The 23,053-nt window shown below is 54.1% G+C and overlaps 1 protein-coding gene across 1 annotated transcript in view; it reads right to left on the bottom strand.

Moving 5' to 3' along the window:
* The window catches only part of WIZ (WIZ zinc finger), a gene marked incomplete at its 3' end in the record, with an annotated part of 49,940 nt that overhangs the window by 10,779 nt on the left and 16,108 nt on the right, over window positions 1–23,053 (bottom strand). The window contains exons 3-5 of the mRNA XM_079547950.1: window positions 12,774–12,834; window positions 8,349–10,834; window positions 7,783–8,142 (exon numbers count right to left, since the gene is read on the bottom strand). Of these exons, the coding sequence (XP_079404076.1) occupies window positions 7,783–8,142; window positions 8,349–10,834; window positions 12,774–12,834 (2,907 nt within the window). The remainder of the gene's footprint in view (window positions 1–7,782; window positions 8,143–8,348; window positions 10,835–12,773; window positions 12,835–23,053) is intronic.

The following is a 23,053-nucleotide window of genomic DNA, read 5'->3' as shown; positions in this document are numbered from 1 at the left end:
AGGGGACGTTGGTGAGGTGAGGAGGGGTGGGAAGGGATAGGGATGGAGGGGAGGGGAAGGGGCTGGTGGTTGGGGATGGAGGGGAGGGGAAGGGAGGGAATGGTGGTGGGGACAGGATGTTGGTAGGATGGGGAGGGGTGGGGTGAGAAAGGAGGGGAGAAGGACAGGATGGTGGTGGGGTGGGGAAGGGGGTGGGAGCTCCCCATGGAGGGGAGTCCTGGTGGGTGGGGGTAGACTCATAGATGAACAGTGCCATTGGATGGGGAGAGCCGGGGGGGGAGATGGACCCCAGTGGATGGGAAGAGCCATGGAGGGGAGAGGGGCAATGGGTGGGGGGGGGGGGGGGAACCTCTGTGAATGGGGAGAGGCAAGAGAGGGATGCCAATGGATGGGGGAGAGCCATGGACGAGGGCCCAATGGATGAGAAGGGGATCTCAATGGATGGGGAGAGCAACAGAGGGGGGAGGGACCCCAGTGGATGGGGAGAACCACAGGGGGGACCTCAATGGATGGGGGGAGGACCTCAGTGGATGGGGAAAGCCACAGAGTGGGGGGGACCCAATGGAAAGGATGGGAAAGCCCAATGCATGGGAATCCCATGGATGGGAGGGGAAGGGGAAGGCATGGAAGGGATGGGAACCCCCATTGAGGGAGGATGGACAGCCCCAGTGAAGACCCCATGGACGGGGAGACCTCTGGAGAGAGTGGAGCCCCAACGAAGGGGAGAGACCCAATGCAGGGGAGTCCCATAGAACGGTGGGGGAAGGAGGGCATGGAAGGGATGGTAACCCTCAATGGATGAGCATCCCATAATGGAGGGGCAGCCCCACAGATGAGAGACTACGTAGGGAGGGGAGCCCCATGGATGGGACAGCCCTATGGAAGCGCAGACCCAAATGGAAGAGAGAACCCCACAGAAGACCCACAGAAGGGGAGGGGGCAGAGAAGCCCCTAATGATGGGGCAGTCCCCAGTGGATGGAACAGGAGAGCCCCACGAACGGGCAGACCCATAGATGGGAGCCCTGCTCAGCGACCCCCAGGTCCCCCCACCACACCCCAGGCCCCCACCCAACCCCTTGGGCTTAGACAGGGTCTCACAGCCCCCCCATCCAGGACAAGGCCCAGGCTCCGTGTCCCCTCACACCCCGCATGTAAGGCCCCAGCTGGTTTCTACTGGAGACACTAATAAAAAGCAAAGCACTTTGCTGTGCCCACACGCCATCCCCGGAGGCACTGCCCATGCTCCACGACACCCAAGGTACAAAGAATGCACCAACACACACTCAAATCTTCACAGAATGGGCAATAAGATCTCCCTGAAAACACAGCTCCTCTCACAAGAATAACTGATCCTAAAACCAGAGCAACAGCACCACCACAGCCACCGCCAAGAGCCTCAGGTTTTAGGCAACAACCACCACACCACTACAGCGCGGGGTGGGAGAGGGGAGCCATGGCCACACGCTGCCTGGTGCTAAGCAATGAAACAGAATCTATTAGGTAAAAGCTGGTTACAGAGCCCAAAAGATGCTTTTGCCACTGACGGGGCCATGCAACTCAACAGCCAACAGCACGCAACCCAACCCAACACCAAGCCCCTACCAACACCCAACGTGCACCCCTACAGCCAAACCCTACTCAACCCCGAGACTCTGCACCCAATGTCAAACACGAATCCAACACAAAACCCCCAAACCCAGTGCAAAACCTCCAAATCCAACTCCAAACCTTGATACTCGTTGCCAACCTCCACAGCCAACGCAGAACTCTATGCAATGCCAACCCCTACAGTCAACACTGACCCCCTACAGCCAACACAAAAAAACCCTACAGCCAACACAAAACCCCACAGCCAACCCAAAACCCTCCCCTATGCCAACTTCTATGGCCAACACAGAACTCTACCTGATGTCAGCCCCCTATGGCCAACGCAGAACTATATGCAATGCCAACCCCCACAGCCAACACAAAACCCCACAGCCAACACAAAACCCCACAGCCAACACAAAACCCCACAGCCAACACAAAACCCCACAGCCAACACAAAACCCCACAGCCAACACAAAACCCCACAGCCAACACAAAACCCTCCCCTATGCCAACTTCTATGGCCAACACAGAACTCTACCTGACGTCAGCCCCCTACAGCCAACGCTGACCCACTATGGCCAACACAAAACTCTACCACCAACTCAAACCCCCACCCAAGAAGAGTCAGTGGGAGAGGAGAGCACCCACAGCTAAAAGAAAACCAGACCTCTACTGGACACCCAGTTTTCACCCAAGCACAGTGAAGTTTTTAGAGATTCAAATTCTTACTGAAGTGCAACACCCCAACCCAAATTCTCAACGTGGCGCACGCAGAATATCGGAGAGAAATCTTGTAACAACAGCCCACATCCCAGATAACTCCACACACCTGCCCTAAAAGTTCCCCTTGGAGAACTCCTGGCCCTGCTCAGGGCCACCCAAAACCCAAACCCTACATCTGAGAGCGGTGCCCAAGCGTTCATGAGCTTGGGGCCACTGCCCCAGGATGTGACCCATGGCCACCACCTGCTGAAGAACCTTTTCCTGCTGACAGCATCCCCTACGAAGCTCCGCGCCGCTCCCTCGAGCCACCAGAGAGCAGAGAGGTGCTGAGACCCAAGAAAGATGACATCACCTGGATTCCTTTGGTCAGCGAGGTGGGTAACCTTGTCATAAAGGAAATTAAGTTCGTTAAGCAGGACTTGCCCCTTATGAACCCGCGTTGCTGTGATCAATTACTGTTGGCTTTCAACTCCTGGAACAATCTCTGTGATTTTCAGAGGCACTGAAGTGAGACTAACAGCCCTATAATCACCAGGGGCTTCTCTCTTGCCCTTCTTGGCTCCAGATTCCCAAGACCATTAAGCAAAACAATAATAATGGACACGATGGCATCAGCCGACTCTTTGAGCACCTTGAGATGGATCCCACAGGGCTCCTCCATGCGCCGTCCTACAGTGTGAGGAACTGATGAGGGGCACGGGGAGCGCAGTCGCCGTTCTACTAATTGGCTCCATGTGGGACAGGGATGAAAGAATCAGTTTTTGCTGGCCAGCCAGGCACGCAGAGCTCTGCCAAGAGGCTTGGCCAGCTCTGCGCTGCGCTTTCCATCCCACCCATGGTTTCCAGCACGGTGCTTCCCTTCGTTGGCTCTGCTACCAACCCACGCGTGCCAGCTGCCTTTCCTTTTGGCCATCCGCATTGGGTTCAGATGGGTTTAACCACGGGGTGGAACTGCTCGCCTTGGCTTGGAGGGAAGCAGAGCTGGAAAAATGCGTGGGGAAGGAAGACCTCGAGGTATTGCTTGCTGAAATGTGATGGGATGAGAAGAAGTGCAAGAAATAAGTGATGTTCCTATGTCCTAGAAAGCAAGAAATACGCAACATTCAATGCTTGGTTGGGGTTGGGGCTGTCATGCGGTATTTCAGGCTCATGGCAACTGAGAGCTCCTCCAGCATCAAGCTTCCCTCCTTCCAGCTATCCCAAAACGCGTTTTCCCCAAAGCATTAAGAAAGAAATTGATTCCCTATCATTGCTGCCACAACCAAAAGGTTGGAAGGGGTTCCTGCGACCTCGGGGCGCTGCCCCCAGGGAGCGTCACCCCAAAATTCCTGCATGGAAAGACCTGGATGAAGGTGCCATCTCCTGTGGCCGTAGCTCAGCTCACGTGAAAGTAGGGCAGGAAGAGAAGCAAGAGGCCAACAAGAGCTTTGCAATGAGGTGGAAGTCAAGAAAAGAATGAAAGACTGCGGAAAGGAGGTCAGGAGAGCAGCATGAGGGGGGTCCTCGGGGCACAGGGGAGGGGGGCATCACTTCCACCCTACACAACTTCAATAGGACGTGGTTCAATGGGACACAGCCCTGAGCTTTGTGACCTGGCTCTGGAGGTGGCCTTGATGGGGTCAGGTACATCCAAAGGGTTTCTGACATCCATTCTTCAGCAGCAAATTCGGGCTGAGCCTCGTGGATGGGAGGAAAGACACAAGACCCCGTCTACAAAGCTCCAGCGTTTTGATTTTGATCCCTTTTCTTCTCCTTTGCAGGAGGGGGGGGCAGCCACAACCGGAGAAAGCCAAGCTCAGAATGGAAATCAGAGCCGTGCTGAAAATAATTGGCATCGAAAGCCCACTTCCAGCTCCAACTGGAAGGGGAAGAAGCTCCAATGTGCTGGGGAAGAGGTCACCCCTGGAGGCCCTTCTTCTGGGGAAGGGGCTGGCAGTGGGGCCCTTCTTTGGCAGTCCAGCCCAGTGCCCAGGTCAGGGATGGGTCGAGTGTGTGGAAGAAAAGGAAGGGCAATGCCACTCCATGAAGACAAGGGGAAGAAAAACCCAAGACGCCAGCAGGCAAAATTAAATTAAGGGGAAAATGCTGGAAAAAGAGCTGGAAGGAAGGAAAAACCCCCAAATCCAACGGTGTCCCAGATGGGAGTCAGAGACGTGGGGAGAGCTGCGTAGAGATGGGCGCAGAGATTTCAGTAAAAAGGCAACAAACCTTCAAGCAGAATTCTAGATGAGAATGCATACGGAATAGAGTTTAAAAAATACACAGAACAGATGCAGAAATGGAGGATAAGGACAAAGCTGGAAGCTGAACACGGTGAAGCAAAGCGAAAGGCAAAGCGAGACAAAGGGAATTGTTTGGGTTTGGTGGGAAATAACCCCAAAGACTTCTGGCCTGGTCACTGTGACGCCCATCATTTGGAATAACTGGGTGTGTTCTGCATGGTAGAGAAATGGTTTGTAAAGAATTCATTTCTCCAAATATCCATCAAGGAGCTGTGAGGTGCTTGAAACTAGAAATACTCTCCATTGGAAGGGATCCTAATGCCCAGCTGTTGGCCTCACAGTACTGGACTCCCTAATTTTGGTTGTGAGTTATGTTTTAGGGTTTCTTGGAGAGATTTTGGGGCAAGCCAAGAGTCAACCAAGAGTTAAACCATCAGAGCATCATCCAAAGGCTTCCTGAACACCAACAACCCAATCGTGCACACAACCCATTATGTGCACACCCAGCTTTACACTGGGTATTTTGTCCAGAAATTCTCCATATTAGCCAAAATTCATTAAAAACAAAACAAAACAAAACAAAAAACCAAAAATACACCTCCACTGCCTTCTCCTTGTCCCCAGCTGGGTGACCTTCAAGAGGACACGTAGGACATGGCTGCCCCTCCATGTGTGTTGGCTACGACCAACGTCTGCACTGTGTTTCAGCCATCAATGACACATTTATCCAACTCTGTGCTTCTGTTTTGTCCAGAAAGCCTCAATATTTGCCAAAAATCATTAAAACCCATTTCCATCCCCTCCCCTTCACCCCCCAGCTGGGTGACCTTCAATGGCTGCCCCTTCGCGCACGATGGCTGTGACCAATGACCATGTTGTCTTGCAGGTGTTTTTTTTTTTTCCTCCAATAACACACAGAATAATCTTCTCCATAATTTTGCTGGGCACTGAAGTGAAACTGACAGCTCCATAATTACCGGGGCTTCTCTCTTTGCCCTTCTTGGAAATTGGAAGAGCCATAACCTTTGCCCACCTGCTCTGCGCTCAGAGATGCACACAAAGCCATTGGCAGCCCAAAATGCTGGCAAACAAGCCAGATCTGCAGCCCCAAACCTGCTCCCTAAAGGCTGCGCCAACAGAAACAAAGCATTGCAATGAGGAACCCCCCAGCGCCACCTAAATGGGGTTTCATTCCATTTAGAGAGAAGGAGGAGCAAGGGAAGAGGAGACAAGCAAGGGAAGGAAGGGGCAGCACCATTTTGGAATCCTCGCCAGCAGGGATATAGGATCAGTTCCCTGGTGCTGGGCCATTCAACCAAGCTTCCTGCTAAGAACTCTGTGTTACACTAAGATCCAATAGAATCATAGAACCATAGAATATAATAATTAGAAAACACCAAGTCAGCTTTTGCAGAGCTGGTCTGGGCTTCTAGCAGTGCCTGATGCCCCTTGTGATGCAAGCAGAGACCTTCCAGAAGCTCACTCCAACTTGCTCCTCGCCTAAATCTCATTAACAGCGTTTAAAACCTTCTGCAAACGATGGGATTGGCATAAAACATGAGCAGAGAGCATCGGGGAGCAGTGGGAGAGGTTGCTGAGATCCACGCTGCTCTCAGCGCTCCGAAATACCCCAAGCGATTCAAGCAAACCCATGGATTCCTCAAACAATCCCCAAGTCCCCCATCACAGATCAAGAGATCAAGCACCCCGTGCCCCCATCCCCTTCAGATTAGCCTCCCCACGTCCCCAACCCCAACCCAACAACTGTGTGCTCAGCTGCTTTGCAAGAGTCCAGTCAGTTCCGCGCAGCCCGGCGACGCCACGCAGCCATCTCACGCACAGCCCTGGAGTGGGGAGCAGCACTTCCCTTCCCCTCCTCTTTTTTGGGGAGGTTTGTCACCTTTCTTTCACCTTTCTGTTACCTTTCTGTCACTTTCCTGGTGAGCTGGCTTTGGGTTCCGGCCCACTGCCGCTCTGCAACCTGAGATGGAGACGGGATGGAGTGGGAGATGCTCCCACCATCACACACCAAAAAGCTGAGCACTGCTGGCCAAACCCATAGGCAAAATCCTAGCTCAACAGCTCAACACACATCTCTTTTCTCAAGACAAATCCATTTTTTTTTTTCCCCTTTTTTTTCCCTTAAATTTAATACTGGGGACATCTGATACCAGTTCACTATGTTCAGAACCGCTTCAACCTCCCCCTCACGAGCAGAAGGTGGCTGCGGTCCTTCGCCGTGACACCTCCCAACACTCATCCCTACCAGACTCTGAGCTTTCAAGCACTATCCATAATGCCTCATGTGAATTTTGGGCACCGTGCTCCTAGGAATTTCTGAATGGTTGCCCCAGACAATAGGAGCATCAGCCACTGGCAGCAGGAACCCCGCTCAGCTCTCTCCTTGGCATCAGCCCCTGCCCTGGGCTTGGAGCTCTTTGTCTTCCAGCTCTTTCAAGCTAAGAATTAAGAGCTGGCATTGGCTGTGCTCATATGTGTTCATTATGGAGAGCAGGGATTACGAGCTTTATGATATTTCAGTTAAAGACGGATGGATCCCTGCAGTGAGAAGCACAACCTCCACAAGAAGGACTTCAACAAGGTGATGGAGCACCCAACGCCACTTTCTCGCAGCGCGCGAGCAAGTTTCCAGCCTTTGGGAGAACGCTGCTGTTGCAAAGATTGTGTGCCATGTCAGCTTTTTGGGGGAAGTTTGAAAGCTTTTTGGGAAGAGCCATTGCTCTGAACCCAGTGCTGCTCCGTGAGTGCTCTGGGGGCTCTGCTGATGGAAGGGCCTCACTAAGACCCAAAGGTCAAACCTCAATCTCTACCTGGGAGAACAACATCTAGAAAAAACGAGCAGCCAAGGGGTGAACACAGCACCTTCTACGTGGGTAAAGAGCAGGGTGGCCACACTCGGCCCCAACACCCAACACACACTTCTCTGTCCCAAATATCCCAAAGCACGCTCCTCTGCCTCAAACACCCCAATGCACATTCTGGGTTTATGAGTTTTGCTGACAGAAATCATCTCCTTAAGCACAGCTGCCACCCAAGCAGGAGGCAACCCCTCCATCCACAGCTTGAGATATTTCATCACCACACCTTCACCTGCCCCAGACTTCACCCAGCACGACGACAACGACAAAGATGCACAAATCAACACCAGGTTCCACCAAGCAATCCGTCCCCTGCACCAAGGATCACGAGGAGTTGGCCAGCAAAAGGGTCTGTGGCTTCACTCACCGTCTCTGTAGGACTGCAAGGACTCATCTCCCCAGGATGGGGGGAATGGGGACAGAGGAGAGCGTGGAATGCTGCACTCGGAGATGGGGGTCATGCTCTTGCGGGGCACGAAGCCGTGCGGCTCTCGGCCCGGGGATGAGGGCTCCGCTCCCACCGCCGCCTGCAGCATGGGGTACTCCGCCGAGTTGGCCAACAGCTCCTTGAGGATGTTGATGGGCGAGATGGTGAGCTCCCAGTTGGTAATACCAAAGTCTCTCAGGTGGGCCCTGGCGTGGCTGGAGAGCCCGGCGCGCGTGTCGAAGCCGGCCCCGCAGAACTCGCATCGCATCAGGCTGAACGTGCTCGGGTCAAAGTTTGCAACTGAGGAAAGAAGGACAGAATCAGTGGGTAAAAGTTTGGATCGAGCCTTTGGGAGGGGGCTGTTAGACCTAAAAGAGCCATGAGATGCACCATAGCCATCAAGGCTGGCCACGGCGCCATACGTACCCGTAGTCTGGGGGGGGGGGGTTTCTAGACCCCACCGATTAAAGCAAGAAAATAGAAAGCACGGCAAATTGAATACATACTACCTTTTTTCTTCTTCTTTTGGAAGGAAAATTTTTGCTCAATAGCTTTCACTTCTTCCGCCGAGATGAAATGCCGGACGTTGTAGCTCACCCCAACACGATTGAGGTGGCCCCGCACGTGGTTCGCCAGCCCAATGCCGTTGTGGAACCGATCCGGGCAGTACGGGCACTTCCTCTCCTCGTTTTTCAACATGGGCGAGTCAGAGTCCAAAAAGTCATCAAACTCTAAAGGAGAGTCCAACAGGAGCACATCCAAGGGAAGAGGCTCTTCCATCATGAACTCCCGCGATGGGAATGCTGTTTTCTTCTTGTAGGGCTTTGCCCGGGGCCGTTTCTTTGCTTTGGGGTGTGGGTTGACCTCCTCCAGCAGAACGATGGGCACCATCATCCGCAGCTGCTGCTGCTGCTCTTCGGAGGCAATCGAAGGGTCCGTGGCTCTCAGCGTGTCTCTGTACGTCCTCTTGAGGTCCAAAGCAGCTTGAGGGATGGTGACGGGTTTGGTGACTCTGTGCTCCATCAAGTCCGTGTCCGTGGCCATGGAGAACTCCCCTTCCACGCCCCCCACCTCGTTGATAAACATCCATTTGTGCCTGACCTCCTCCAGTCCAGCTGAGTGACTCCTCAGACCATCGCCTTCAGCTTCGAGCTGCTGAGCTGCTGTTTTTTTTTTCAGGTGCTGCAGAGCAAACTGCGAATAAGCCTTTGTGGAGGAGAGCCCCAGGTTTTTGTGGCGGGCAGCGTACGGGGCCGCTTTCCTGGCATGGAACCCCGATGTCACGTAGTCCTTTTTGCTGCCCCCGTTGCTTTTGTTGAGTCTTGGGTGATCGACGGTGAAACTGTGCACGTCGTAATGCGACGCGCTTTCTCGGTGGGGCGGAGGGAAGAGCTGGTCTGCTTTGCCAAAATAATCAGTCTCTGCAAAGCAGCCTGTCCTGGCGGGGCTGTAGGCATCCCTGCTGGTTCCCGGTTGGTTGGGATCTTCCTCATACACCTCTGCATCCCAGGAGAGGTGGGAATGGGCGTATTTCATGTGCTCTTTGAGGATGTTCTCGTTGGGTGCCGGGAAGCTGCAGAGCACGCAGGTGCTGAGCCCTTTGCCGTGCGGAGGCGCCTGCACTTGCAGGGCCAGGTGCTCGTTGGGTTTGAAGTGTTTGTACATGCTGTGCACGGGGCTATCCTGCAGCTCTCCGCTCCCGTAGAGATTCAGGCTCTTCGCTCCTTGGTCCTTCCTCTCCTTGACGTGCATCTTGGCGTGCTGCACGAAGATCTTGGAGGAGTTGGTGCCAAAGATGCACTTGGGGCACTGCAGCCGGGCTTCCCGACCTTCATCCGGGAACTCGTTCAGCTTCTGGATCTCCTCGATGATTTTTTCCCTGGATTCCTGGTGGAGCCTTTTGTGCTGCTCCAGGGACGCGAGGTCCCCGAAGGCCCACCCACACTCATTGCAGCAGAACTGGCACTGCCCTCCGAGAGCATCCCCATCTTGGTCCCTCCCTGGTCCGCGGTTGTGCTGGAGCATGTGATCCATCAGGTGCTCCTTCTTCTTGAAGTAGATGCTGCACTCGATGCACGTGTACACCGTGGGATCCTCCTCAGGACCCAGCTCCTCTTTGCCCTGCTCCTCCACCAGCACGCTGCACACATAGGGCCTCATCTCCACATCATAGGAGCTGCAGGGAGTGGGCTCCAGGGACATCAGTGGGATCCTCTCCACCGAATCCTCAGAATTCACCGTCCACGACTGCTTGCCGATGGCGAGGTCGGTGCTGAGCTGCAGAGCTGGCTTTGGGATGGTCCACTCAGCTGCGCTGAGCGCACCCATCTCACCCGCGTCCGAGTCGACCCCCAGCCCCCTCCTGTGGGACGAGGGGGTCTCGAGAGTTTTGGACTTGCTGAGGACAGGGTTCAGAGACTTCCTGAACACCGTCGGAGTCAGCGGAGGAGGCACTTCACGCACAGCCTGTCCCCGGAAGGGTACGTTGGTTGCTACATCCGTCGGCTTGCTCACGTCTTTGTAGTGAGGACTTGGGCTTCTGTTGGGTCGAGAAATCCAGTCGACCCTCTGTGTCCCCCTCCTGCTTTTCTCTAAGTGCTCTTTGCCGACGCCTTCAAGTTGCTTTGGTTCAGGTTTAAGGTATTTCTCCTCCCCACCCCCCACCGGTGGCCCCGTGCAAGGGTTGGGTATCCTGGCTGCCGCCATGCCAGCACCCAGCTCCTCGGCGTCACTCTCCAGGTCCTCAGGATCCACCCGCACCGTATTTACAACCTGGGGATCCCCAGGGAATGTCGACACCTCCTTTGAGTCCTTCAAGCTAGAGAGTCTCTCTAAAGTGCTTTCTTCTCTGCCATCGCCTGCTCGCGTCTCCAGGGCGGAGGTGTCCCAGGGCACGCTGCCGGACACCGTCATGGCACGCAGCTCCAGGGAGCTCCTGGCGTCTGCTCTGTACAAAGCCTTCTGGAACTCTAAATGCTCCTCGGTCTTGGAGCTGCAAAAGAAGTTCGGACAGTTAACGGCTGGTTAACAGCGATGTTTCTCCTGTATCGCCCCAAACATCAAGGATTTAGGACCAAAGGAAAAAATCAAAACGCGCTCAAAGACCACTCGTCCCACCCCCCTCCGTTGGCCATTGGCCTTTTACCCAATGGTGATGCGTGGTGCTAACAAGTCAAAGAGCAGGACAGTGAGCTGCATAAAAACAGGACTGACGTGCCAACGTGGACCACACCAAAGGCCTGTAGGACCAAAGGACAACTTGTCCCCATCATGAAGTGCAAGTCTCCCTCTGCAGCACGGGGGGGGGGAACGCTGACCATCCTCCATCTTTCCTCCCTGTTGCAGATACCCTCAAATCACACCGGATTGAGTTGGTTCCTCCCCCAAACCCTCAGCAGGACCCCAAAGTTAGCAAGACCCCATCAAGCAGCTGGAAAACAAGTCTCCGAGGGGCAACTCTACTGGTGGACTGGGTGGCACAAGGCCACCCAGGTGGTGCTGTGGACACCACCACCACAGCAAAGAGAGGTGCTGGGTTCTGCAGAGCATGCCTGTGGGCAAACCAAATGGCTTCTGAAGTCCAATCTTTGGGCTTGGAAGCTTTTTCCCCCATATGAAAAAAAAAGGGGACCGCAAAGGTGCAACGAAGGTACGTGATGTTCTTCAGGATGCCCCAAGGGATTGGAGACATCTACACAGTGAGACAGAGCATCGAGCCTTTCTGCAAGGGTGGTGGGAGGCTCACTAGGGAAACCAAGAAATCCAAAAGCACCTGATGACCATATTCAGGATTCTGAAGAGAGTCCAAGCAATCCAGATGCGCCCAGAGAGCAGTCATGACCCAAATCTCAACCAGAACAGAAGGCCCAACACCAACAGGGCCCACACAGGAGGAAGAGGACATCTCCATTGGCAGCTTAGTGGGGTCTGGAAGGTGCAAGCAGACCCCAACCCGCGGCCCAAGGCTTGGGGCAGAGATGGGAAGACAGAGGAGCTAAGGGTGCCACAGACTCCCATCCACACCGTGCTGATGGAAGGGATGAGTGGCCAAGAGCACCACGTCCTGGTGCTCTGCTGAAACCACTCCCAAGGGAAGAAACCCTGAGCCTCAAAGAGCCCAAAGACTGAAGATGCTGTGCAAGGGGCTGCTCCAGGCCAGCAGAACACTATCTCACAGGTCAGGCTGCCAGGAGAACAAAGCATCTTTCTTTGTTAGGGACAGCAGGGCTTACAGTTCCATCATTTTTAAACCTATTTCCTAACACGCAGAATTCAGGGGCAAACCAGTTCCTGCACTTGCCTTCCCGGCTCCGAATCTTTCCCTATTCTCTTTTCTTTTGCGTAAACACACAGAGAAATTGAGAGGACGGGCTCTCCATCGTCTGCGGTGTGGTAGCAGGGAAATGCGATTCCCATATGCACCACAAACGTGATTAAAAATAACTCGCTAAGGAAACCGCTGGCCCAGGAAGGATCATTCAACAGCAGATACTAAAATAAACCCATTAAAACGTGCCAGGCATGGGCTGTGTCACCGAGCGAAAGCTGAGGGAGAGCGATTCCCATAAGGAGCCTCGGGCTGCCACCACTCAATCTGCTTTCTCCAGTGTGCTCAGAGGTGTTAGGGACACCCCAAGGAGCTTGGGGACGCCCATCTCAGCAGCCGCCTCTTCCCCCTGCGCCAGGGATGGCCCCAAGAGAGCAAAGCAGAACTGAGGTGCTCCAAGGGGCGAAGTGGGACGGGCAGAAGAAAGGGGTCGTGGTGGGAAGTGGTTGAAGCTACGTGGGAACAACCAACAGTGCGTTGGAGAAAGGGAATGGTGCTGGCCTGGTGGTCGGGACGACCCTCTTTGGGGACAGCCAAGCAGAAATTTGGGGGTTTTGTGCTGTTAGCAAGGGGAGATGCTCTGCAACATCCCCAGGGCACTTACCCGAGTTCGGTCCTGTGAGCTGGGGCTGGGACAGCACCGGAGAGGGCAGGATCAGGCTCATCTGCAACAGAGAGGAAAGCTCCAAGGTCAGTGCCCAAGTGAGGCTCCTGCAGCGCAATTTGCAATCAACGTGATTTGGGTGTCGGAAAGAAAAAGCTTTCCCAGCAGATCAACCCCTTCTGCTCCTGCTGCCCTGTCCTGCTACGGCCGGGTCCGGATTACGGGAGGATTGCTGAGCCACACTTAAGAGGGTTTAATCCCGCGCAAAAGTATTTGGTGGATAATCGTTCCTGCAACTAAGCAGGCGAGAGGGGAGATGTGCGGGAGAGGGGAAATGTGAGACGGCTCCAGCCGCGCTCCTGCCAACCTGGAGGGGTTGATTTTGTCCACTCTGCAAAGCAGATGGCATCCCACGGGCTCTGGTTTCTCTGGGTGCACAGCTGAGCATCATTCTGGGCTTGGTGGTGCTGACCACACATCTCCAACCCTGCTTGGGGGCTGACAACGCACGGATGAATCCTGCTGAGCTCTACTGGGCTCAGATGGACCAGGAGCAGCCCTGAAGAAGTGGGAAAATTTTTGTCGGTGTCCAAGAAGGATGCGTGGATCCCGCCTGGACAAGACTGCAAGCAGAGAGAGGACTGGGCACAAGAGCCGTGCGCACACTGCAGCTACGGAGCCAAGAGTTGGACTGGATGATCCCAATGGGCCCCTTCCAACTCAGGATATTCTACGGTTCTTATGAATGTAGCTGACCTCCATCCCTTCCCTGACTGATGCAGCCACTTGTAGATCATGTTTGCTTCGCAGATTGCTGCTTATGTGCCAGAAGTCGAGCACGATGGCCCAAGGAATTTGGGACCACCACTATGGAGATGAAGGAGGCAAGGCACAGGAACATGAAAAGCCATCGCCGGTTTTCCACCCTAACATCTCAAGCGAAGCATGCAAGAGGTGAGAAGCTTAAAGCGAGGATCTCTTGGAAGGAGATGATGGGTTTTGAGGTCTTTCACCTGGATGGGGCCACCGTGGCGATCCTTCATCGGCACAACCAGAGGACACAGAGAGGTGGCCTTGAACTCCAGCAGCTCAGGTTTTTTTTTGGCTTCAGAAGCATTTTGGAAAAGCCCGTTGGGATGCACGGCCAAGCTGTGAGGTCACGGGGGACGAATAGTGTTCATTCAGGAAAGCCTGAGTCACTGACCATCCCAGCCAGGCACGTGGGGGAAGGGATGGGAAAACCCTCCCGAACGGGCAGATTGTAAAACGCTTCCAAAAAGAATCAAACCGAAAGCGACCGTGAGGAGAAGGGAAGCTGACGGAGGGGACGGTCGGGTGAAGGGACGGGCAGGAGCCTTCCAGGGGCTCTTTGTTCCGCAGAGCTCCAGCATGGCTCCTATTTTTAGCTGCTGTCTCCTTTAGAGGAAAACATGCCGTGATTTATCTTCCTCCTGATGAGCACGTAACTGTGCTCCCTGCAAATCCTGGTTTCTTGGAAACAGCGAGAGATGAGGGAGTTTAATGTCTTGGACTTAGCAAGCTCACGTTTACCCTCTATGGTAATCCAGTGAGAGCTGCTCCTCCGACCACGGGAGCGCAACTGCAGCTTCTCCCAGGAGAGCAACGCGGCAGCCACAAGGTCAACCACTCTCATCCATTGGATCCACTACATAAAAAGGACACGGAACTGTCAGAGGGCATCCAGGGGAGGGCACGAAGACGGCGTTGGGTCTAGAGGGCAAGACGAGGAGCAGCCCCAGGCCACTTGGTTTGTTTAGCTGAGAGGAGACTGACACCACGCTCAGGGTTGGGGCTTTGGGAGCTCTCATGTTGAGCGGGGAGTTGGACTTGATGATCCTATGGGTCCCTCCCACCTCGTAAAATTCTACAGTTCTATGGTTTTTCCTCTACACCGAGAATGAGAGCCGCCAAGACACCGAGACGCTTTCGAACATCAAGCAAACACGTGAGCTTGCAGCAGCCAAAACACACACAAAGGGCAGAGATAAGGGAAACCAGCACTGTTCCCAGTGTGGAACGGTTACACCGGGACCAGGAGCTCTCCTACACACGCTGAACCCACTCCCAGATGCATTCAGCAAAGGTTACTCGCAAAACTCATTTCAAAGGTCACGAATTGAGTAATAATGACATCACCATTCGGGCCAAAAGCGCTCCGTTTCACCAAGGTCACTGCAGGCAGTGTTGATAAGCAGAGGCTTAACAGCACGCTCACAAGGCACGGCTTCACCTAAACCGTCACCACCACCACCCAGCAGCACAAGGACACACTGCAAAGTGCTTTTCCACATCCAAGTGTCGGATCCTTCCTACCCAAAGGGTCTCCAAGGGCTCTTCTCTACAGGATCCCTTCTACCCAAAGGGTCTCCAAGGATTCTTTTCTATGGGATCCTTCCTACCCAAAGGATCTCCAAGAAGGTTTTCCTTACAGGATCCTTTCTACCCAAAGGCTCACCAAAAGGCTCTTCCCACCCTGGGATCCTTTTTTTCTTCAAATAGTGTTGCCCTTGCAGTGATGTTGGTGCATCCAACGTACAAAAAACTAAGTCCAGCAAAGGCCCCCAGCCATGGGTGACAGGAGGACTCAATAAATGGAGACAAGCAGGGCAAAACTGGGAGTGTTTAGCTTCCAGGTGAGGGCAGGAAGGTGCTGCCTACAGCCACTAACTGGAGGGTGTGAAGATGGAGCCAAACCCCTCCTGGACATGCACAGTGAAAAGAAAAGAAAGTCACAACACAGGAAACTCTTCCCACGGCCCAGCTGTGGGACGCAGATATCTCCATCCCTGAAGACGCTCAAAACTCGACCGGATGCGGCTCGAACAACTCAAACAATTCTGAAGGTGGCCATAGCCTAAGCTCAGGGTTCAAAGCAAAGATGTCTTTTGGATGGTGGTTTCCCTCAGCGCTACACCAGCTAGAAATGATGAGATGCTTTGGAGTTCAACCAAGAAATGATATTTTCCTTGAGGTCTCATACACAGCTCCCAAAGAGGTCTCAAGCAACAGCCCAGAGGAGCCTGCAGGAGTGAGGATTTAAAGGAAATCCATAAAAACATTATTTCCTAAACTTCAAAAGCTGTTGATCTGTGTAAGGTCCATCATCTGCACGCACTGGAAGGATTCCCCTCCACCACACAACCCTCCAGGATGGCAGGGAGGATGCCTACCTGGCCTCCAAAGCCCGTCTGCACCCTGTATCTCAGCAATATGGAATGGGGAGGGAGGGAGGTTCAGCCCAGCCTTCAGCCCTCCCGATCAACTGGGCTCTTCCTGAGGGTGAATACTTGGTGCAGACCAAAACCAGACTCTCCCAAAAACAGAAGAAATCAAGCAAATTGGACCAGAATTTGCAATACTACTTTTTGGACCAAGCTGAAAGTTTCCAAGAGCCTCCCAAACAAGCTGACCACCTCCAAAAACCCTGCAACAAACCAACCTGTGGTGTTTTGTTCTGTGTTTCTTTTTCTTTTTTTCCTCCAGCCATCTAAACAGGGCAAAAAGAGGTACTTTAGTTCCTCTACTGCCATTTGAGCAGGGGGATATTAGGCAAGTGAGTAGGCTATAAGCAAGGGTTAGGCAAGGGGTGAGGTCTTGCATCATCTCCTGTGTAATGCAGGATGTTGCAAGGCATGAGTTAGCCCTGGAATTAAAGAGTAGCTCCTGCTCAGGATGAAGCTTTCATCTTGGGCGTTTAATTTGAGAGCAAATGGTGCTGGAAGACTCTCTCATTGGCACCGGCAGCTTCTGCGTGTTGTAAATAGCCTGGAAGAAAAACCACAAATCTTTGGCTTGACGCGTGGCTTTCTGGAGTCCAAACACGCAGCAGTGACCCACGGTGCCAGAAAAACAGCAGACGGTGTGGCACAGAGGTGGGAAAACACTGCAGCCCCGTGCCACCGCCCCAACAGCAGGCATTGCTGCCGCTTGGGATGGCACAGGTTTGTGTTTTTCTTTCCAAACTAGAGCAACGAGGTTCCCGTGCAAGGAATGCGTGGCCTTGGGCTGAGAAGCAAAACAAAGCAACTCCACACACACACACACACAAAAAGGGAAAGGGTGTAACAGCTCTTCTCCCAACTCACCATTAATAGGAGCTGCAGCTCCTACACGAATGCAGAGCCTTTCCCTTTTGCAAGAGGAGAAAGCTTGCACCCCAACACTTCCACTGAGGGCACCCGAAGGAGCAGCCTGGTGTCCTGCAAACCCAAACCAAGACCTTCCGATGACATTGCTGCTCCAGCTCTACAAGTAGGGCAGATCACTCCTCCATCCCCAGAGGATGGCATCGCTGCTCAAACTCTTCAACGGTGTTTCTGCCCCCAATCCCCAACTAGGGTAGACTGTTCTCCACCAAAAGGACACAGCATTGCTCCTCAAGATCCTCGATGGTATTCCTGCTCCAAATCTCGAAGCAGGGCACAGCACTCCTCCATCCCAAGAGAATGGTATTGCTCCTTAAGCTCCCTGATGGCCTTTCTACCCCACATCTCCAAGTTGGGTGGACTACTCTCCATCGCAAGAGCACAGCGTCAATCCTCAATATCCCTCATGGTATTCCTGCTCCAAATCCTGCCTCAGAGCAAATTCTGCTCCATCCCAAGAGCGTGGCATCGCTTCTCTCCACCAGGAATCATCCCACTGTGTCACGCATGCACATCCAAACGCTCCCCAGGGCAGGGCAAGACAATCGTGCTCAACGTCCCTTTGCTGTGGCTTTGCCAGAGGCAAGCAGGAGATTCTGCTCACGCTCCTGAATACAGATGAGCTGGCGAGAAGACTTGGGCAGAGCCGTGAATTTCACATTTCCTCCTGAAGACGGATGTGTTTGGGGTCAGCTTTCCTCCTCCGGCACTGGTAAAAGATCCCGGCCGTCCGCGGACGGAAACGGGATGCGTTTCTTTCTCTTTCTGCACGATGGCAGCTCAGGGCTGTATTTAAGGACACTCCTAAGCCCCCAGGCAGGTGACCTTGAGGACAGGAGCTCTTCAAAGCCTGGCGTGCTGGCAGCACATCGCGTCTCATCTGACTCGAGCTTGGCCGGCTGCTGACGGAGCTGGGGACGGGGCTGCGAGTCACATTTACGTGTTCCGTTTGTGCTGCAGATGCAGAGCTAGAAATCAAGCTGGAAAACCCAAGGGTTGAGCAACCAGCATCCAAAGCACTGATATTTCTGCTCCACAAGCAGAAAAAAAATCGCTGCAAAGAGCCCAAACCACAGCATTCCAAATGCGGCTCAGAACTAACAAACCAAAGGATCCCATGTTTCTGGTTGCTGCCATCCATCAGACAGTGCCCAATCCACTCTTTCAGGCTACGGCGAGCTGCAGCAGGAGCAGAACCATCCATACTTGGTCCCTTTGGCTCCTTGAGCTGCTTCACGGATCTGGAGATGACCCAAAGCAAGATGAAGGGTCGTACAAACAAGATAAATGCAGCGTGAAATTATAGAATTTCTATGAATTTATGCGACCCAACAGACCAGCTCCAACTGGTCAACAACCACCCACCCTGCTGAAACCACGCATGAAACATCCATTCTTGGAGACCGTCCCAGCTGAAGCAAACGAGCAACCTGCTTTGGCACCCAACTCAACTCTTGGCTTTGGCACCCAACTCAACTCTCCCCAAAAAAAGCAATGAGGCTCAAAGCTGCCCAGCTCAATTCTCCACACCCAAAAAGGCATCGAGGCTTAAAAGCTGCCCAACTCGCCTGCTGCTGAGAGCTCCAAGTCTCTCGCCCTTCTCAAAGACTCAGCGAGCCCTTGGACCGAGCCTGCTTTGAGGAGCAAAAGTGTCAAACCCTATTTCTACCCCTTAAAATTTCTATCCCCTCTATTCCCTCCACACTCAGGGCTTGGGAAGACATGTGAGTTGTAGGAGCACCATCCAAAAGAGAAATGAAGAGGAGCAGGTCTGCCTGGCTGATGGGCCACTGTGCCGCCCCACTGAGCTTTGGGAAACCCCATGGCTATGAGGGAACATCACAACAAGCACAACGGCCTGGTCCCACCGAGGTGAGATCTTGTGGCAAGAGGAACCGGCACCGTGAGGAATCCCAGAGACGAGGACCTCCAGGCACCACTGAAATGCTTTAAAGTCGAGAAGAGATGCAAATACTCACAATTAACGGCCACAGAACAAGGATGAACCCCGACACAGAACGAAACCATGGAGAATGGATGGCGTCCAGAGCAAAGCCACCCTGAATTACAACATCATGGAGACAAGACCACAGCCATCCCACATTCCCCATCCACCAGCAATGCTTGGCAATGGCCACATCCACGGCCACGAGGAAACCTTGAAAACCACTCCAACAGAAGGGGCTTCAGGGTGAGCACCAGCCTCCCCCCAGCTCTCACTTCCCCTAAAACCAAGCCTGCACGTTTCCACCCCGTGCTCACTGAGCCACGCAGCAGGGAACCACGCTCCCATCCAAGTGTCCCGTGCGCCGCCTGGACCCCACACACACAGATGTGCTTTTCCCCTTACCTGGACGCCCCGACAGCTCACACCGGCTCCCACCACGTGCGCGTCTCTCGCACGGGTCGTTCTGTCCCCGTGTCACAACGGGCTCCCCCCCGAGCGGTTACAAAGGCAATGCCTGCTCAGGAAGTGGTCTGCGGAGGGCTGCAGGAGGTGGGGAACGGCACAGTGAGAGGGGAGGGCGCTGATGTGCTGACTCAGCAGCCGAGCTCAGCCCGGCTCCAGAACGCTCCGTCTCAGCCGTGGGGCTGCTCCCACCCACCCCGCTCCCATGGCACCGCGTGGGTCCCAACCCCTCCAGCTCTCAGTCCCCAAAGGGGTTGTTGTTGCATCTCTCCACCAGACGCTCCGTTTTGGCTTCGTAGGATTTTCTGCCATCACTGTCTCACGCCCAGGCTTAACTCAAATAAATCGAAACGTGGGCCCAAGGTCTGCATTGAGCTCGGCTGTGCCTGGGCACGCAACATCCAGCGGCTCCGGAGAGCGTTGCAGCTGGTCTGGACAGATCAGAACACGTTGCATCAGGACAGAAATCCTACTCAAACCCTTCTGGAAAGGATCTGGAGCAAGCTCAGAACTCTGGCACCCATCTACGCTCGTGAAAACATCTTCCCTTCCAGCTCAGATCCACCAACCTTCCAAAAGGGGGACCTGCAGGACGGCGCAAACTCATCGCCCTCTGAGAGCGCGGGAGGAACAGTCGTCACCCATAGACACCAAAGCTAATTCTCACAACAGCACCCAAGCTGCGGCAAGCTGGAAGCAAACAAACAAAAAACAACTGAGCTAAGCTAAAATAAAGCAGTGCTGCCGAAGGACGGAGCTGTAGGAAGCGCTGGCACAGTGCTGTCGGAGCTGCCTGGGATGTTTTTGGGATCCGCTGCGATCTCGCAGAGCTCGAGCGAACATCTGGACTGGGGAGAAGCAGCGATGCTGCTGAGTGAGGCTGAGCTCCATGGGGATGTGGGGGGGTGAGATGGGGATGTGGGCACGCAGCCCATCGTGGCACTGGGATCTCTCCCCTGGGGGGGATGAGAGGCACTCAACCCCAAGTGGAGCCGGGGCCAAATCCAGCAAGAGGAAGAAGGTAAAGCAGGGAACGCAGCAGCTCATTCCACCGGGAAAAAGCCCCTGCAGGGAGGAAGGGCAGCGTTTGCGGATCCTATAGACACACCACAACCTCAATCTCATCCCAGGTCCCTCCAACCCTCGTAGGGCAGAGAGAAGGCAGAACCAGTGGGGGTTTTCTTCCAAGAAGGGGGTCGATCTGACAAGGAACAGAGCCAGAGAAAGAGGAAGAGGTGCTGCCAGCCAGGAGGAAGAGCCGAATGCTGTCCCAGCACCGGGGTGATAATACTGCATCACCCTGGGGTTCTGTATCGCTGCTGCAGTGAGAGAGGACGGGGAGAGCCAAGAAATTAGGATGAGCTGAAGGGAAAAGGCTCCTGGAAGCTCACAAGCTGCACGGTAGAAGACCTCAGTGACTGCTTGGAAGTCACGAGTCACTCATAGAGTTGGGGGGGGGGGGGAGGGGGAGGAGAGGGGTGAAAACAAACCAAGGAAAAAAAAAAAAAAAAAAAAAAAAACACCAAGAAAAAAACCCAACTCAACCACAGTTTGCAACCTGCAGTGCACAGCCGGCTCTGCAAAGCGCCGCCGAGCAGCAGCAGAGCAAAGCCAAGCCCTTGTCAGCAACCCGAGCGCGCTCCGCAGGCGCCTGCTCCCTGCTGGAATCCAACCCGGGCGGAAAAAGCTCCCGTTTCTCCCCAAAACGCACCGCTTGGCACGGCCAGGAGTCCTCGGGGGGAGCTGGGAACGCTCTGGAGGGGTTTTTCTGCTTGCAAACGCGTTAATCGAAACTGAAACAGGTGTGAGCGCGGGGAGCAGCGGTTGGTGCCGCGAGCCGCCGAGCAGCGTGGCGTGTTTGGCTTGGCACAGCCGTGCGGAACCCGACACTGCGCTGCTCTCCCCTCCCAGCACGCAGAGGCAGAGGACACGCGTTCGCTTTGGGGTTTCCTTTGGGTTTTCTCCTGTTCGAAGTGGGGAAAATTCACCGGATGGAGTCCAAGGGCTCGTTGGAGTTGTCAGATGTATTCTAATTACCGGAGGTGTGATTATCGTTCGGGGCTGTTCCTGTGGTCAAAACCCTCTGTTTTCCTGCTGCCTTCCAAAACACAACTGTGTTCCTTCCCCGCTTTGCAGCTGGTGCCCCCCAAAACCTCCCAAGCAAATCCCAAGCCCTGCGCCCTGCAAATATTCCCATCTTGTCTCCATTTCCCCCTCCTCCAGGGCCAATCTCTTCTTTCTCACCCCGGTCCCGTTTTCCACCCCGCTGTGTTTCGGGTTCACCACCCCATAGGACACTCAGTTGGAGGAGGATCCTGAGCAGCTTTTGGGCCCCGTTTGGTTCATCTTTCACCTTGCTGGAGTCTTGCCACAACAGCGACCCAATGGGTGGTGGTGACCCAATGGCGACCCAACTCTGCTCTCCTGACCGCAGCGCTGTTTAAAATGTGAAAATCCATGATTTGAAGCCCAAAATGGCTGCTGACAAAGGCTGTAGGCTGCGTCCAGATGTCCAAAGCTTACAAGAGTTTGAGTTCAGTGGTTTCGGGGCTCTCAGCAGCCCGGTCCCAGGGCTGGATAAGAAAGCAGGAGGAAAATGCTCCTTCCTCTGCTGCACTCTGATCGCGACAGCTCCAATCCCATTCAACCTAGCAATGTAACCCTAAGTCCCAAAACTCCCCCAAACCCCATTCTTTTACCCCATGGACGCCCCGGGGCTCTTCTCCCCAAGGTGTTTCCACGCCTGCATTTCTCCCATTGCAGAGCTTTGTTTGAAAAACAAAAGCCAAGTGCGAACGAGCGCTGCCTGCAGGCACACGGTCTCCTTTCAGCCCTTTCACCTTTTCAGAGGCCATTCCCAGCTGCTGAAAACCTTTCCCCCACCCTCTCCTTATCAGGGCCCTGAGCAAATCCATTCTCTCAAGCCCTCGCTGCTCCATCCAGCTTTAAGCAAGATTTATGGGGCGGGCGGACGAAACTTTCCTCATCAGCAGAGGACGCGTCCAGTGCCGAATGAAAGGATTGTTTCTCTCCAGGCTGCTTGAAAGACATCCAGACTGTTTTGCAAGCTCCTCTCGTTTGGATCCATCCCTATTCCAGCTTCCAGCAGACCTCGGCACGCGCGCAGCTCCCATCAAAGTGGACCCGTTTCACCAGCCATGAACACAATTCCCAATTCCCATCGCCGCCTCCTTTCTCCAAACCCTGAATCCCACACCCTGATCCACTTTTTCCCTCTGTCTGCCGGCACGTGGTGGCTTCACCATTGCTAAATCAACTGAATCATCAATCAACTAAAAAGCAACAACAGCGAGTCCTGAGCTCAGCTCTTGTCTATTCGCTGTATTGGCAGCGTGAGGAGACCTAAAGAGATTTTTGGATGCTATAATGCCATAGAAAGCCCTCAGTTGGGATCAGCAGGGATCAGCCTCTCGCCATCGGGATCAGCCTCTCGCCATCGGGATCAGCCTCTCGCCATCGGGATCAGCCTCTCGCCATCGGGATCAGCCTCTCGCCATCGGGATCAGCCTCTCGCCATCGGGATCAGCCTCTCGCCATCGGGATCAGCCTCTCACTGTTTGCTACTGTCAGCCTTTAACAAGCTGTCCTCTCTGATTGCAGCCAGGAGCTGGGGATGCTCGTTAATCCCACTGTCACACAGCTATGCCAACAAGCTGGACTGGGCCTTGGCTGGGGGACGAGCT

This window comes from Tetrao urogallus (genome assembly GCF_951394365.1).
Source record: "Tetrao urogallus genome assembly, chromosome: 36".
NCBI lineage: Eukaryota > Metazoa > Chordata > Aves > Galliformes > Phasianidae > Tetrao > Tetrao urogallus.
This window is presented reverse-complemented; position numbering and strand designations above follow the sequence as displayed.